The sequence below is a fragment of the Scedosporium apiospermum genome, assembly GCF_000732125.1.
Source record: "Scedosporium apiospermum strain IHEM 14462 chromosome Unknown SEQ_SAPIO_0066, whole genome shotgun sequence".
NCBI lineage: Eukaryota > Fungi > Ascomycota > Sordariomycetes > Microascales > Microascaceae > Scedosporium > Scedosporium apiospermum.
The window spans coordinates 12,736-26,222 of NW_015971767.1; the positions used below are offsets into that span (position 1 = coordinate 12,736).

A 13,487-nucleotide genomic window follows, 5' to 3' on the forward strand; every position below is an offset into this window, starting at 1 on the left:
CCAAAGACTATCTGTCGAGTTGGCAATCATTCCTCCGTACACCAGGTTCGTTCATTCATAGTGGCGCAGCTATCTAACCATGGTTCGCCTTAGAGAGTGTTTAGCAGCCCTATTGCGAAGGTACCGTTTCCATTGTCTTCAAGGGAACATGGGGCGCGCACCACCCACCAGGGTACAGGAATATCACACTTCGTTTTGAGCAGAAATGCTACAGCCAACACAGCCATGGTCTCACAATGTGAAGGAAGTGTGCTTCCAACCTTTCGAAAAGTTCAACTAGTATATTCTGTGTCATGTTTCCGTGTTTTCTTCTCTCCAAGCTGCCAGGGAGACTGCGTATCTGCATCGCTGCCTTGCGCCTCGGGCTTGCAATCAGGGAGAGGTATACCGGTGACCGAGAACCCCCTCGTCACCGTAGTAAGAATCTTCTTCCTGCAGGATTCACAGCCCTCCCGTCACCTCTCCGTCCACTGGGAAGCTTGAATGGAAGGTGACACAAAAAAGTAGCTGATATCAACCTGCCTCTGCGTGAGTTGATTGGGAAGGCATTTCCAACCCCGTTAGGGTGAACAGATAACAGGAAAATGGTCACGATGGGCGTGTCCAACTAGAATCACTGCCCTACTAATTTACTTCGAGCTAGTGGCCTGTGATGGATCCCAACAGTACCCAACCGCACCTAAGCTTGGTTCGCCTAGTTCGCCTACTTCGTATTCCGTATCCACCTCTCCATCACCGTAAAAAGCTCCGTTAGGACCGTTTCTTGCTGTTAGGCTTTCTAATGCATGGCCTGTTTATGGCCTCTCCATATCAATCATACGATAATCGTCAAGACAACAACAATGGCAGAGGAGGACCCTGTTGCTCGAAGGGATGACGGTCCCTTGACGGTTGGCGAAAGCCATCACCGAGTAAGGGCAACGTCAAATCTACAGAATGAGGCCATTAGAAGTAGAAATATGGGATTTTGGGGCGAGGGACCGATTAGCCCGATGCGCGATGCGACTTGACATACTCGGCAACAGATTGAGGCGAACAGCGAACAAGTCAAGGGATGATATCAGTCGGCTTTTGGTTAACTGATGGCGAGAATTACGGAAATCACCGGAGGACCTCTCGTTCAGTTCGCAACCTATGAAGTTGCCGGATCCTTCGCCCTTATCTAGAACTTCGATATATAAAATATTGGAACCGCCCTCTCCGGGCCTGTGTCCCAAGGAATCAACTATCGTCCCTGAGTGATTTTTCATCTACTAAAATATACCGATTTATTCTAGATACAAATAATATCACTGCTTTCGACATCATGTGTGTCGAGACTACTGTCAGCACGCCTAGAACACCCCCAGAGCTTCTCGGGCCGATCGCCTTAGCACTGAGGCCAAAACCTGAGCAAACAGCAGCGGAAACCCAGTCGAATGTGGCCACAACTATTAGCGCCCCTAAGCAGACGCTCACCTCCTCGACGGGCCTAAACACGGGCCTCGTTGTCACCGATGCAGACGCAGTGAGCAGAATCACTCTTACGCAATCACGAGACAAAGGGAAGTGTCGTGGGGGCGGCTTCCTTACTAACAGACAAACCAGGACAAGCCTTCGAGTCCCCCCAAAAATACTGCCCCCCCAGCCCTCGGGCTGGACCATGGCGGCCTTTCCTTTGGAAACATCCCACTCTTGAATATGCTCGACGACTGGCACTCTAGGACAGATGACCCCTGGAACACCCTCAACAGCAACAAGCAGGCTCACGATGGGCAGACCCACAACGACCCCACGCAACCATCGAAGGGGGAGCTGAATATCATCGACATAACCGATCCCATTTCTGTAGATACATGTGGGGAAGATGGAGAGGGGGCGACTGCTCCGCACTTAATGGGACTGAGTGAGTGTGCGGATATTGAGCACCCGTCCAACAATGGGGGTTAGCCCGATTTGGAGCGATAAACGGTATTTTTCTTTTTTCTTTCCTTCATTTATCTTGTTTTCATTACAAGTATCCTAGGAGATGGTCGTGTGCTATTCTATCAGTGTGAGGCTGCCTTCTGATTTGACGTTTCGTATCTGCGCCTTGGGTCTTCTTGGATGAGGTAGACTTCCCGGATGGCAAGTATTAGATACCTTCCTTCATAGTTTGGATGGCGAGATTCAAGCTGAGGCTGAATTGAAAATTCCCGGGATTTTTAGTGACTTTCCTAGATATTTTCGAAAGGCAGAAAAGGCCAGTCAAAACCCGCTTTCTCCAGCTCGCGAACCATCACGCAGATCTAAGATACGAGCATGATGTTACACGTGTAACATGTTGCCTTCTCCCCCGTTCGCCTATCTCCGATATCGTTCCGTTTTTGTAAACGGTATTTTTAGGGCAAAGTAGTCCTGACCCGTAGATACACGCAACTTGCGCCCCCCTCTCCGACTCGAATTGACTTTCTCTCCTGCTCCGCCACACACCATCGGGCTGGGCCAAATACATTGCCACTTGGTTTCGATGCAGGGTTAATAGGGCTGATAATCAAGTTCCGCACCATCGGATCAGTGGGGAAGCACGTCAAATAGCAAACCTGAAACACGTAACAAAGTAAACGGTCTCCATCTGCCTGTTGTCCGCCCTCTTCGCTCCTATTCGCCAAAAGCCATTCCCTCATCCGAGCCGGGGATGATGAACTGGAATGCTACGAGCAGAGCTTCCATGACGCGATAAATTGAATTTCATAAGTGAGATTGCCAGAATTGTAATTTCAGTTCCCGCTATGATTCGGCAATTCCATTTCGCCACAGATCTCAGCCGCTAAGTCAACGGATAAATGCTATCCTACCCCGTCTCACCTATTAGACATCCAATCGGCCTCGACCGCCCTAATAGGCTTTTGGTGCCCTCGCGGAACGGAGGACGGGGCCATACCTTAACAGGGTCTATCTCGTCATATCCTATTGTCTGTATCTGGGCCCACGCAATGTGAATAGATGAAGGAGAGAGGGGGAGACGGAGCCCAAGAATTGACGAGCTGGAGCCAACAATAAGATGGCGAGATAAGACAAGAGGAGAAGGCTATAGTTGGACGTGTCCCCGATCCATGTTATAATTTCGGTGAGCAAAGAGTGGAACTATTTATTTCTTTCACTTTGCCCGCCAATTGAGCTCCAGGCTTACACGACCCTCCGTTCCCGAAACATTTCATCACAATGCACCTATCAAGCATCGCAGCTGCCCTCGCGACCGTGGCGCTGACGTCCGCCGCATGCGTAAAACGCCAACAGCCGCCAGCTCCGCTGCTCACTATCGAGGGCGCTTGGCTCGAAGGCATCTCCGTCCGCGAAAATGGCCAGCTCGTGGTGAATCGCCTAGACGTCCCTGAGCTATGGACAATCGACCCCCTCAGCAAGGAATCCAAAAAGATCCTCTCCATCCCCAACGCCCTCGGCCTGACGGGCATTACCGAAGTCGAGCACGACGTATTCGCCTTCGTCGCGGGGAATTTCAGCACGGCCGACTTCACCGTACAGGCGGGAACCTGGTCGGTGTGGAAAGTCAATATAGCGGAGGAGGAGCCTAAGGCGGAGCTCATCGCGGAGGTTCCAGAGGGCGGATTCCTACTTGGTGCGGCTACGTTTGATAGCGATACTGTTCTCGTCGCCGATGCCACGGAGGGAAAGATAATTAGGGTCTCCGTGTCGACAGGCAAGTATAGTACGATTGGCGAGGATGATGCGTTCAAACCAGCGGAGGATGCGGCCATTCCCGAGGCGATCCACGGAATTCGATATTACAAGGAGGAGATTTACTATACCAACACCTTTGGGAACGCCTTTGGCAGGGTTCCCATTGACCCAAGCACCGCTGAGGTCGGTGAGGTCAATATCGTTGCGAACCTCACCAACAGCCCACTCGACCTTGCTGTCGATGGCGACGGCATCGCCTATGTCGGACAAATCGACCAGGGCATTGTCAAGATTTTCAGAAACGGAACTGTCGTGCCGGCATGGAACGTTACATCTGTCACGTCGTTGGCATTTGGAAGGACGCAGGAGGATAGTGACGTGCTTTATGCGGGAACCAATCTTGGTGCGCTCTATGCGTTGAAGCTGTAATCACAATGTTCATGAGTGAGTTGGAGACTCGGGGTGGGGATTGCGGAGGGTTTAATAGTTTCTTGTTTGGTCTCGGAGGAATTAAAGCTCATTCTCATCGTAATACAAATGATAACTCGCCGACCGACAAGGTGGACCTCGGGAACATCTTAAATGGCATTTTGCGATTACCTAATGAGTTGATCCCCTCTTTATTAGACTAAAGACGAGCTAACTGATCGAGCAAGTTTGAGTTGAAGCTAAGTTGAAGCCCATCTCATCTCCGCTCAACCGGAGCCAATATTATTCATGTCGGGGGCAGGTTGCCACATCCTCAACTCTACAGTAGTAACAAATACCTCATTTGTACCTCGCCTACACGTCAGAGACTTACGACACTTTTATCCCAAATCTTCGCAATAAAGTCTTCAAGCCGAAGCCATGTCGGACTCAACGACGCAAGCACAGACCGGTATCGGCAATGAGCGCTTTAATGCTGAGGCCGCCGCATGGGACAACAATCCTTTTGTCCGCGCCATGAGCCTCGAGGCCTGGAAAGCTATTCAACAATATTTACCGTCTCTATTCGGCCAGGAGAAGGACAAGCCGAACGTCCTCGAAATCGGCTGCGGAACTGGGTTGCTTAGCTTCGAAGTCGCCCCTGCTGCTCGTCGATTGGTGGCCGTTGATGCGGCCAAGGGAATGATTGACGTCCTCTCGTCAAAGTTGAGCTCTCCGACTGCCCCCCAAAACATCCTCCCTCTAGCACTTTTGCTCGAAGACCCAGAGGACAAGAGGCTTCCGCCGGCGGACGAAGCCAACCCCGATGGACCGAGACTCAAGTACGACCTAATCACGTCGCATCTGGTCTTGCATCACATCGCGGATCTCAAACCGGTTTTGACGACAATGTTGGGCTGCTTGAAGGAGGGTGGTGTGATAGCTCTCACCGACTTTGAGGATTTTGGGCCCGAGGCAAGGCGGTTCCATCCCGAGTCGAAAATGGAGGGAGTCGAACGTCATGGGGTCCCGCGGGAGTGGATGGCCGCACTGATGGAGGAGGTCGGTTTCAAGAACGTGCGCGTCGAGGTGGCGTGGGATCATACCAAAATGGTCGAGAAGTATCCCGGGGAGTTCAAGGATAGCGAACCCACCGAAGGGCAAGGGGAGATGATGAAGTTTACGTATCTGATATGCTTGGGAGAGAAGGCTTAGAGGGCAATTCGTTTGTACAAAAAGATCTTGTTTCAAAAGGTTTTGACTATATTTGAGGTGCCAGACGAACCAAACCTTCCGCGAATTTTCGATTATCCAGGAGGCTTATTGTGACTCTGCGCCTAAGGCTGCCCCAAAACAGTGACGCCTCTCGACTAGCTTGCTTGCAGATATTCTCCAGTTTAAAGCAGGTCCAAAAACGACATGAAAATCGATTATAGTATTCGAGATATGTTGGCATTGTGCACGAGTTAACGCGGGAAAAATCAGTCTGATTATATAGTAAACTCTCACGATTTTATTAAATGTTTTCATATTGCCAATTCACGGTCTTGGGTTGCCCTATCAAAGTTGACATCTCTTGGCGACTATCCATGAAACAATACACGATATGCATCATAATAATCTTCAAGATATGATATCGATTTGAAATGAAAGTAAGAACGGAGGCTGTTCGCAATGGGAAATCGCACCTCGGGGAAAAATATACAGACGAAATGGAGATGGGTCCTTCAATCAGCAAGTTAATAGTTCAGACTTCAGGGCTCTTCTTCCTCCTCGGGCGCCTCCTCTTCAGGAGCTTCCTCTTCAGGTGCCTCTTCCTCACGTGCTTCCTCCTCGGGTGCCTCCTCCTCAGGGGCTTCTTCCTCAGGAGCTTCTTCCTCAGGAGCTTCCTCTTCTTCCGCAGGCGGCTCCTCCTTTACAGGTTCCTCCTCCTCCTCCTCCTCCTCCTCCTCCTCCTCACAGGCGTCTTTCTCGCCCTCGCCCTCGCCCTCGCCAGCCGAGTCGTCCCCTAGCAGGCCGAAAGTCCACGAGCTCTCCCAAGTGTAAAGCTCGTCAGGGCCCGTGATCTGGGCATCAAGTCTATCCCACTCAGGGCTACGAAATCATTAGCAGTCAACTCACTACTTCCGGATGCAAAAGGAGACATTACTCACTGGTTGATACCATCAGGGTAATCCTGGGCCTCGATGGCAACGCAAGAGCTCTTTTCCACCTTGGTCCTCCCCTCGATGCCCTGGGTGCTATTCTTCAACTCTTGATCACCACCCATCCACGAGCAGGAGTAAATGACAACACCTGGCTGGTCAGTCTTGAGCTCTGCCTTAATGCCGGAGAAGGCGCTAGCAAGGGTGGCGACGACTGCATCCTCGGGGGCATCTTCGATGAGCCAGTATCCGTTATAGCCTTCGCAGGCTCCATCGGCGCCACAGTTACCCTTGAAGGCGGGGTCATCCTTGTGGTGGCCGAAGGGGAGAGAAGCGGCGCTGGCGAAGTCGTTGATGGAGCCGGGCTCGGCGGTGAGGATCTTGCCGGTAGGGAGGGCTCCTTGGTCAGCCTCGAGGTAACGCGCCGAGTAGGGCAGGTACAGAACGTGGTCCCAAATGAGATCGGTTTCGGGATTCTTATAGGCATCAAGGTTGAAGTACGTGTGCTGCGTAAGCAGGAGTGCTAGTTCAAAACGTCAGTAAGTTCCAAATAATTGTAACCAGAGGCTGGCAAACGAACGAGTTCTCTTGGTAGGTGCCGTAGCCTCGATGGAGATCTTCCAAGTGCTACCAGCAACGCTGTACGTGACGTTGGCATACACATCGCCGGGGAATCCCTTGGACTCGCCCTCGGCATCGTAGATAGAGAAAGTGATGGAGTCATCGGAAACCGCCGTCACGTTCCAGTCTCGGAAAGACCAGTTGTTGGTTCCGCTGTGGAGGGTGTTGTTGCCGTCATTCTGTTCCGTCTCGTAGGTCTCGTCGTCGAGGGTGAACTCGCCATGGCCGATGCGGTTGGCATAGCGGCCAGGAATAGCATTGTAGACCGGGTGGCCGGGGTCGTCAGCTGCACAAGGAATTGAGTGTTAATTCCCAGGGAATTCTTTGCAAACGTCTTCAAATGCTACTGAACGTGAAATCGAATGACAATACTGAGCCATGGGAATGGTACAGCCTGACACCCGCCATGCTAGGTGCTAGTGGAATTTTGCATACGGTACCGCGAGAGATCGTCATAGCCGAGTACGACATCAACATCCTCGTCATTCTTGTCCTTGACGAACAAGTTGGTCAGGGTAGCGCCGTAAGGAATGAACTATGTTCTTTTCGTTAGGTATCGCCTCTTCACATAGAACCTCACGTACGCACCTTCGCAACAAGCCCGTCACTGGAAATCGTGAACTTGCCGTCCTCGCCCGGCTCAAAGTCCTCCGCGAGAGCTCCGGCAAAGGCTGTCGCCCAGACGAGGAATTGAAGCTTGTAAGAGACCATTGTAAGAATTATCTTCTCAAGGCCTTGAAAGAATGAAGCGAGTGTTCAAATTGATCAGTTCTTCACTATGAAACAAACCTCCAAAGAGAGCGGGAGAGCAGCAGCGTGAACACTGCAAAAGAGTGGGGCAGAGACTGGAAGCCGTTGAGTCGGGATAGCCTGCAACTGGGCAAGTGTGACCATCAATTCTCCGCCGCCCGGACTCCAAGGTCCCTTTTAAGCATCCAACGGCGTTTCCCCATCGCCTCATTATATCTTCTACGCACTCCCGTGCGGGGATTGGCGGTTCAATTGGGAATTCGTATCCATTGGCCTCATTGGACTTGCCGGAATATCGATCCCAGAATACTTCAACCTTTGCGGGGTTAGGCAAAGTAGGTCGCCGTGGGTAAACGGAGGGAAGAACCCCGATGGCTGGAGTAATAAAGCTGACTGCTATATCCTCGAGCCTGGAGACGCGGTAGCAAAAGGAGCAGGGATTGGTCGGCTGCGAGAAACAATTTCCGTGGTTCTAGATTCAGGCTAAGTGAAGCTCAGATTCTTCACTGGGTGGATCGGACTTTGCCAGGCTTCCCGGTGCCGGTTCTTGTTTTAATGATGAAATGAGTGCCGAGGATAATTGGATACAATACTCATCCTCGGATCCCGCTCGCCTCTAAAGTGTTCTACATATCTCTACATATAGGAGGGGTCGAGAAGGACTATCGTAGAGCTTAAATATAATATGAACAATTTTCCCTAACTCGGCTTCGTGACAATTGCTCCTCGCCAACGGCGAACATGGAAGGGCTGCTGGAGAGTAAGATGCAAACTGTGCAAAGGTCGCGTAGCTTCTTGACCTTCCGCTATTCAAGCAAGGGCACACTCAATTACAGCGCTGCCCCCAGGAATTTGGCAAACTTTCGTAATCTTGAGCCCAGCCCTCCCAGTAACATCCTTCCAATTTTCGAGAGTCCTCTCCTTACCAGAGATTGTCATCATCATAAGGTCCATTGCCGCCTGGAAGGATGTTGGCGGGTTGGCCAGCAGCGTTTCAACAATTAGCAATCTGCTATCAGATTCCATAGCACCCGAAATCTGCTGTAGTATTCCCACGCATTCCTCATCCGAATAATCATGCAGACAGCGACGCATATAGTAAACCAGGGCCCCTGGAAGGAGTTAGCCGCATCCTTCCGGATCCGGAGGGCCTATGGACTTACCTTTGATAGGCTGCTCCTTATGAAAGTCCATGCCGACCATTTTCACATCGGCAAGCTCGGAATCATCCTTTCTGTTTGCCTCAACCACTTCAGGGAGGTCCTCCAGCACACACCGATGTCGTGGAAGCCCAGGAGTCACCTTCAAGATACCCTTGAGTGCCTGGCCCCTACCACCACCGACATCGACAACAAGTGCCCTACTCTCGGATTTGCTAACCTCTTCCACAGCCCAGCTGAGGTCATAGACTCCAAGAGGGGGCATAAAGTCCTCGATTGCGGCCATAGCAAGAGTGGAGACTTTGAGGCGTTCTTCGGAACTGCGGTTGATTTCCCAGACAGTGGAGCCAAGCCGATCTTCCGCAAAGGCCAGAATAGTTTGCAGGCGGTCCTTCGGTTCTGTTGCAAGGCCGAATCGGTCGAAGTATTTGGGCATGGCTACGTAGGCGGCTAGCTGATCGTCGAATCTATCACTTGTGAGTGAAAAGGCCCTGAATAGCTATCTTTGGGATGACCACCATACCCTAGTTGCACCATGGCCCATAGGGGATTAGGCGTAGTAAGGATCTTGGAGAATTCGGTGTGTGAGATAGAGTCGTTCCCGATCTGCTTGAGAGAGCCGTTTGCAACGAGTGCCCGCCCCAAACGAGCTAAAAGAAAATCTGGTAAGCCAAATTCTGCATGAGAGGAGAGAATTTGAGCTTCAGTATCTTACTGATCAACGACACGTCGGCATCTAATTTTGCAGCCAATTCGGTATATGAAATCGCCGCGCCATCTTCGGCGGGGATTTTCTCAAACGCCTTCCATTTGATGAACAGGCGAACAGCAGTGATGTGGGCAAACTGTGGAAGCCACAGTAAAAGCTTGTCCTTGGGCACGCTGGCTGCATCGATCAGGTCTGTGCCGGCTTTGATCAGGTCCATCCGCTGGAAGATGTCAGTCTCGAGAGATAGATTGCCGGATCGGATACCCTCAGCGGCGTTGGCCAGCTTCTGGGAGAGTGTATCCAGAGTGTCTGCAAGAGGGGAAGCCATGACGAAATAGTGGCGAAATTCTTAATTGTCAGAAGAAGAATAGAGGAGTTTTGGGAGGATGTGTCCGACAGTATGAAATGAAAGTGTCTATTTCCCCGTGGAAGGGTAATAATTGAAACCGACGATCTGACTTGAAGAGAGAAAAGTAGAAAAGACGATCTCGGGCTTTCGAGCATCCATTCGTGGTTGGTTATATAACAAGGTTGGTTTACGGAGGATGGAAAGTCTCGACGGCATTTTCGCCTAATCCCGAATCCGGTGTCCGAGTCCGCTTTCGGGGCCGAAAGCCGACCCCGGATGCTGGACAGACACGTAAGCCCCGCGTGACTTCGGGTCAAGTATTGTAAGGGGATGGCAGATTGGTTGCACCGCACCAGCCGGTCTTCATGGGCAGGGGGCTTTGGTATACACGCAAGAAGTGGTGTAGTCAGGCAGCTGAGGCGATTGCATATATCCACAGCCATGAAGTTGTGCATGCAGATCTTCAACCTGAGAATTTCCTCTTGCATGAAACAAACCCTGGCAGTCTAGCCCTGCTGCTCTGTGATTTCGGAGGGGCACAGCGCGATGACCTGAATGTGGATGGACAGCATCTCCCAGACAGCCCTTTTTACGACCCCACTCAGCACAGCCCTGTCTCCTCTGCAGTTGATATATTTAGCCTTGGGTCAATGTTTTACACGATAATGACGGGATTGTGGCCATATAGGTCGTCAACCGGCCGCTTCACCTTTGAAGAGATGCTTGGTTATGACAAAAACGTCGTCAAGCTCTTCCGTCAACAGCGGTATCCCTGTGTAGATGACCTGGCTGGTGGGGAGGTGATGAGCGGTTGTTGGTTGAAACAGTATACCGGCGCCGAAGATATTGTCGAAGCGATTGATAGAGAAATGATGGGGAATAATGTTGGTTAGGAAGCTAGCTGCCCCTAACCTAATTGATGACCGAACTGATGACGAAGCTATCGTCGCGACGGTTATCACCTGGGCGTGTCTTTAGATTCTGCTGGTTACGCTAAGAGGCCCTGTCGGCTTGGACAATCCAGTTATGGTGGAATGCCTCGCCTTGCAATTCCGGGCTAAGACGTGAGCTGCATAAAAGGAAGTGTATTATTCCTGAACAAGGAGGCAAAATCCAGATCGAGCGCATACCCAAGTCGAATGGATGTGCCATTTCCAACATTTGTGGTGTGGCGAGGGGACTGCAGCGAGCGTGGCTCGTTGCGCCTTCTCATTCCCAGCTATGGTTCCGTTCGGATTCATAAAGCTCACGAGGCGCAGTTCGATCAAGTCATGTTGCCAACTGTAAGCTGAGTAAATACAATAGATGCCAGTATGTTTCCAACTAGGGAAAGCCATGTTAACCTCCAAATCAAATCACAAGCTCAATGGGAGAGGGCGTTCATCGTCATTGTCATTGAGCATACCAACACAGCAGGATAAGTGGATTTTAATAGACTTTATTCCGAGACAGGCTAACTACCAATCAACCTTCCGTAGCTCCTTCTAGTATACTGGGGTTGGAAATGGTTCCTGCTCTTGCAGACTTCACAATTGTTCCTTCTCCCCATGCCTCCATCAGTCAACGGTGATAACATCAACCTCGAGGGAAAAAAAAAAAAGAAAAAAGAAAAACGAAAAAAAAAGAAGGGAGAAAATAATCAGCACTTATCAAGGCGAACGTCAACACCAAGACCAACGGGATCCCAAGCCTTGCCGCCAACCCAATATCCCTTGTTCTTTCTATACTCGACGGGACACCAGTCCGTCGCGATGCCCTCGGCGTAGTCAGCCACGTAGCTCCAAGGCTGCTCGTAAACATCCGGAGCACCAGGGACCGGGTCCCAGCACATGTAAATGGCAGCGTTGTATGAACAGCTAACGCGAGAGCAAGTCCTGACCTGGAGGCGAGCGTGGTCCTTAGGCTTCGTGTAGAGGTACTTGACTCCGTCGAGGATGGGAGTACGAGAGGCCCGGCCGTTGGGGACGTTGCAGTCCTTCCTAGCGACAACGCGATCCCGGAAGCCGTTGCCTCGGTTGACCTGGACGCCGGCATTCCAATCAAAGTTGGGGTTGATGGCCTCGACCTGGGCGACGACCTCTTCGATCGTGCCGTTGAGGGTCAAGGTCTCGCCGTTGATGCCCCAGGGTCCGCTGAAGCTGGCCTGGACGACGGCAAAGCCGCGAGCCGCATACTCGTCCTCGGCAGACGTGAAAGTTGCGACGGGCTCCTCGACGTCCACGGTGAAGGTGGCCTGAGGAAGCTTGGCCGCAAGTACGCCCTTTTGAGGGGTAGTTTAGTACTGGATCTTAGGTGAGGATGAAATGGCAAGGATGAGGGGTGTGGGATACCTGGGCAGAGAGGGCAAAAATACTGCTAATAGCCGTGAGGAGACGAGCATGCATGATGGCTGAGTTGTTGTGGTGATGAGTTTGTTGGAAGAATTGATGGATTGATAAGTACTTGTGCAGGAGGACAAGGGATGGCTGGCAACTTGAAAGACTTGGATGATGTTGAGGAGAAGAGTGAATGAAAGACGAGAGATGTGGGTGTACTTATACTTAGGAAGGGAGAGAGGTGATTCAGAAGATCGACGTGAGAAATAGAAGGAAGGAACAGGCCAACTACTCTTCCCTGTCTCTTCCTTCTCTTCTGAGTAGTGATTTACTTAGAGCATCATGCAAGGAGATGGAGGGAAGGAACCACACAACAACAAAGTAGTAGAAGCACAAGCAGATATATAATCACTAGAGCAAACAATTGGCAGGTTGGCTACTTCCATTTTGGTGTTTTGATCATCAGATCCCCAGAATAGAGAAAGGAAGGATATGCTTCTTGGCAATGTAGGTCGGTCCTTCCCTTACTGATACATTCCAGCATCATGACCAACAAAGCATTTAATCTACACATTTACACCAAAAAATCCTTTTCTTGCAAGGATCGAGGCTCAAGAGGGCCCGGCGTCAAAGAGCGAGAATAAAAGAGCTTGAATGAATAGCGGTTGATCCATACTACCTTGACCGGGATGCAGGCAGTCAACACTAGGTACCCGGTCCCGAGGACATATCCGAGGAGACTCTGGGGATCGCTTGTGTCCATCGCTTTAGCTTCAGCCGTGTTTTAGAACATCCCTTCTCGTGTAATCCTTTAGAGCACTTTGTGAAAGAGGGTGGTTCGGCGACGGCGAAGGAAAAGGTCAGTTGCGTCACGGTGATGTGATATTATAGATGCTACTTACTTCCGAATCGTATGGATGTTTAGCGTTGCTGCCAACGGATATCGGCGTCCAGAAGTTCTCACTCGTACCAAGAATGAATATCAGCGCACCCGAGGCCAAGAAGACCTTCCTCTCCATACCTTGTTTCTACCTCGGAGCACTCTTATTTTGCTAGAGCTGGATGGCCTCACTGCCTGTCTCTAGGTGCCGAATGCATCATTGGGCGGGAGGCTACGAAAGGGAATGTCGAAGATTCGGCTCTGTAAGCCAAATAGTCAATAAAAACCCGTTCTGAGGCCCTAGATTGATTAGTATCAAAGATTGATTAGTATCAAAGAGGCGCAAATACGCAAACCGTGAGTCTGCGATGGACGTCTGGTCGTCCATATCAAATGTAATTGGTAGATGATGCCAGTAGCTTAGATGCGGATGTATTGCGCCGTAGCACTTCTTCTGAAACACACGTAAACATTCGTCGATATTCCTTGTT

At 50.9% G+C, this 13,487-nt stretch overlaps 4 protein-coding genes and 2 pseudogenes across 4 annotated transcripts; 3 read left to right on the forward strand and 3 right to left on the reverse strand.

Annotated features, from left to right (window-relative positions):
* Positions 1 to 1,306: 1,306 nt before the first annotated feature.
* SAPIO_CDS1438 (uncharacterized protein) lies at positions 1,307 to 1,929 on the forward strand (the record flags this gene model as incomplete). The annotated part of the gene is made up of 2 exons (XM_016784712.1): positions 1,307 to 1,507; positions 1,588 to 1,929. 2 exons carry the CDS (start codon positions 1,307 to 1,309, stop codon positions 1,927 to 1,929), a joined length of 543 nt encoding a protein of 180 aa, XP_016645469.1.
* Positions 1,930 to 3,183: 1,254 nt separating this feature from the next.
* On the forward strand, positions 3,184 to 4,089 carry SAPIO_CDS1439 (annotated as a pseudogene; the record flags this gene model as incomplete).
* A 420-nt stretch (positions 4,090 to 4,509) lies between these two features.
* SAPIO_CDS1440 lies at positions 4,510 to 5,283 on the forward strand (annotated as a pseudogene; the record flags this gene model as incomplete).
* A 539-nt stretch (positions 5,284 to 5,822) lies between these two features.
* On the reverse strand, positions 5,823 to 7,544 carry SAPIO_CDS1441 (uncharacterized protein; the record flags this gene model as incomplete). The annotated part of the gene is made up of 5 exons (XM_016784713.1): positions 5,823 to 6,162; positions 6,222 to 6,735; positions 6,793 to 7,119; positions 7,269 to 7,368; positions 7,422 to 7,544. The coding sequence occupies 5 exons, from the start codon at positions 7,542 to 7,544 to the stop codon at positions 5,823 to 5,825; spliced, it is 1,404 nt and encodes a 467-aa protein (XP_016645470.1).
* An 849-nt stretch (positions 7,545 to 8,393) lies between these two features.
* SAPIO_CDS1442 (Uncharacterized protein) lies at positions 8,394 to 9,780 on the reverse strand (the record flags this gene model as incomplete). Its single annotated transcript, XM_016784714.1, has 4 exons — positions 8,394 to 8,695; positions 8,747 to 9,210; positions 9,267 to 9,393; positions 9,459 to 9,780. 4 exons carry the CDS (start codon positions 9,778 to 9,780, stop codon positions 8,394 to 8,396), a joined length of 1,215 nt encoding a protein of 404 aa, XP_016645471.1.
* A 1,660-nt stretch (positions 9,781 to 11,440) lies between these two features.
* Positions 11,441 to 12,185, reverse strand: SAPIO_CDS1443 (uncharacterized protein; the record flags this gene model as incomplete). The annotated part of the gene is made up of 2 exons (XM_016784715.1): positions 11,441 to 12,061; positions 12,132 to 12,185. The coding sequence occupies 2 exons, from the start codon at positions 12,183 to 12,185 to the stop codon at positions 11,441 to 11,443; spliced, it is 675 nt and encodes a 224-aa protein (XP_016645472.1).
* Positions 12,186 to 13,487: the final 1,302 nt, after the last annotated feature.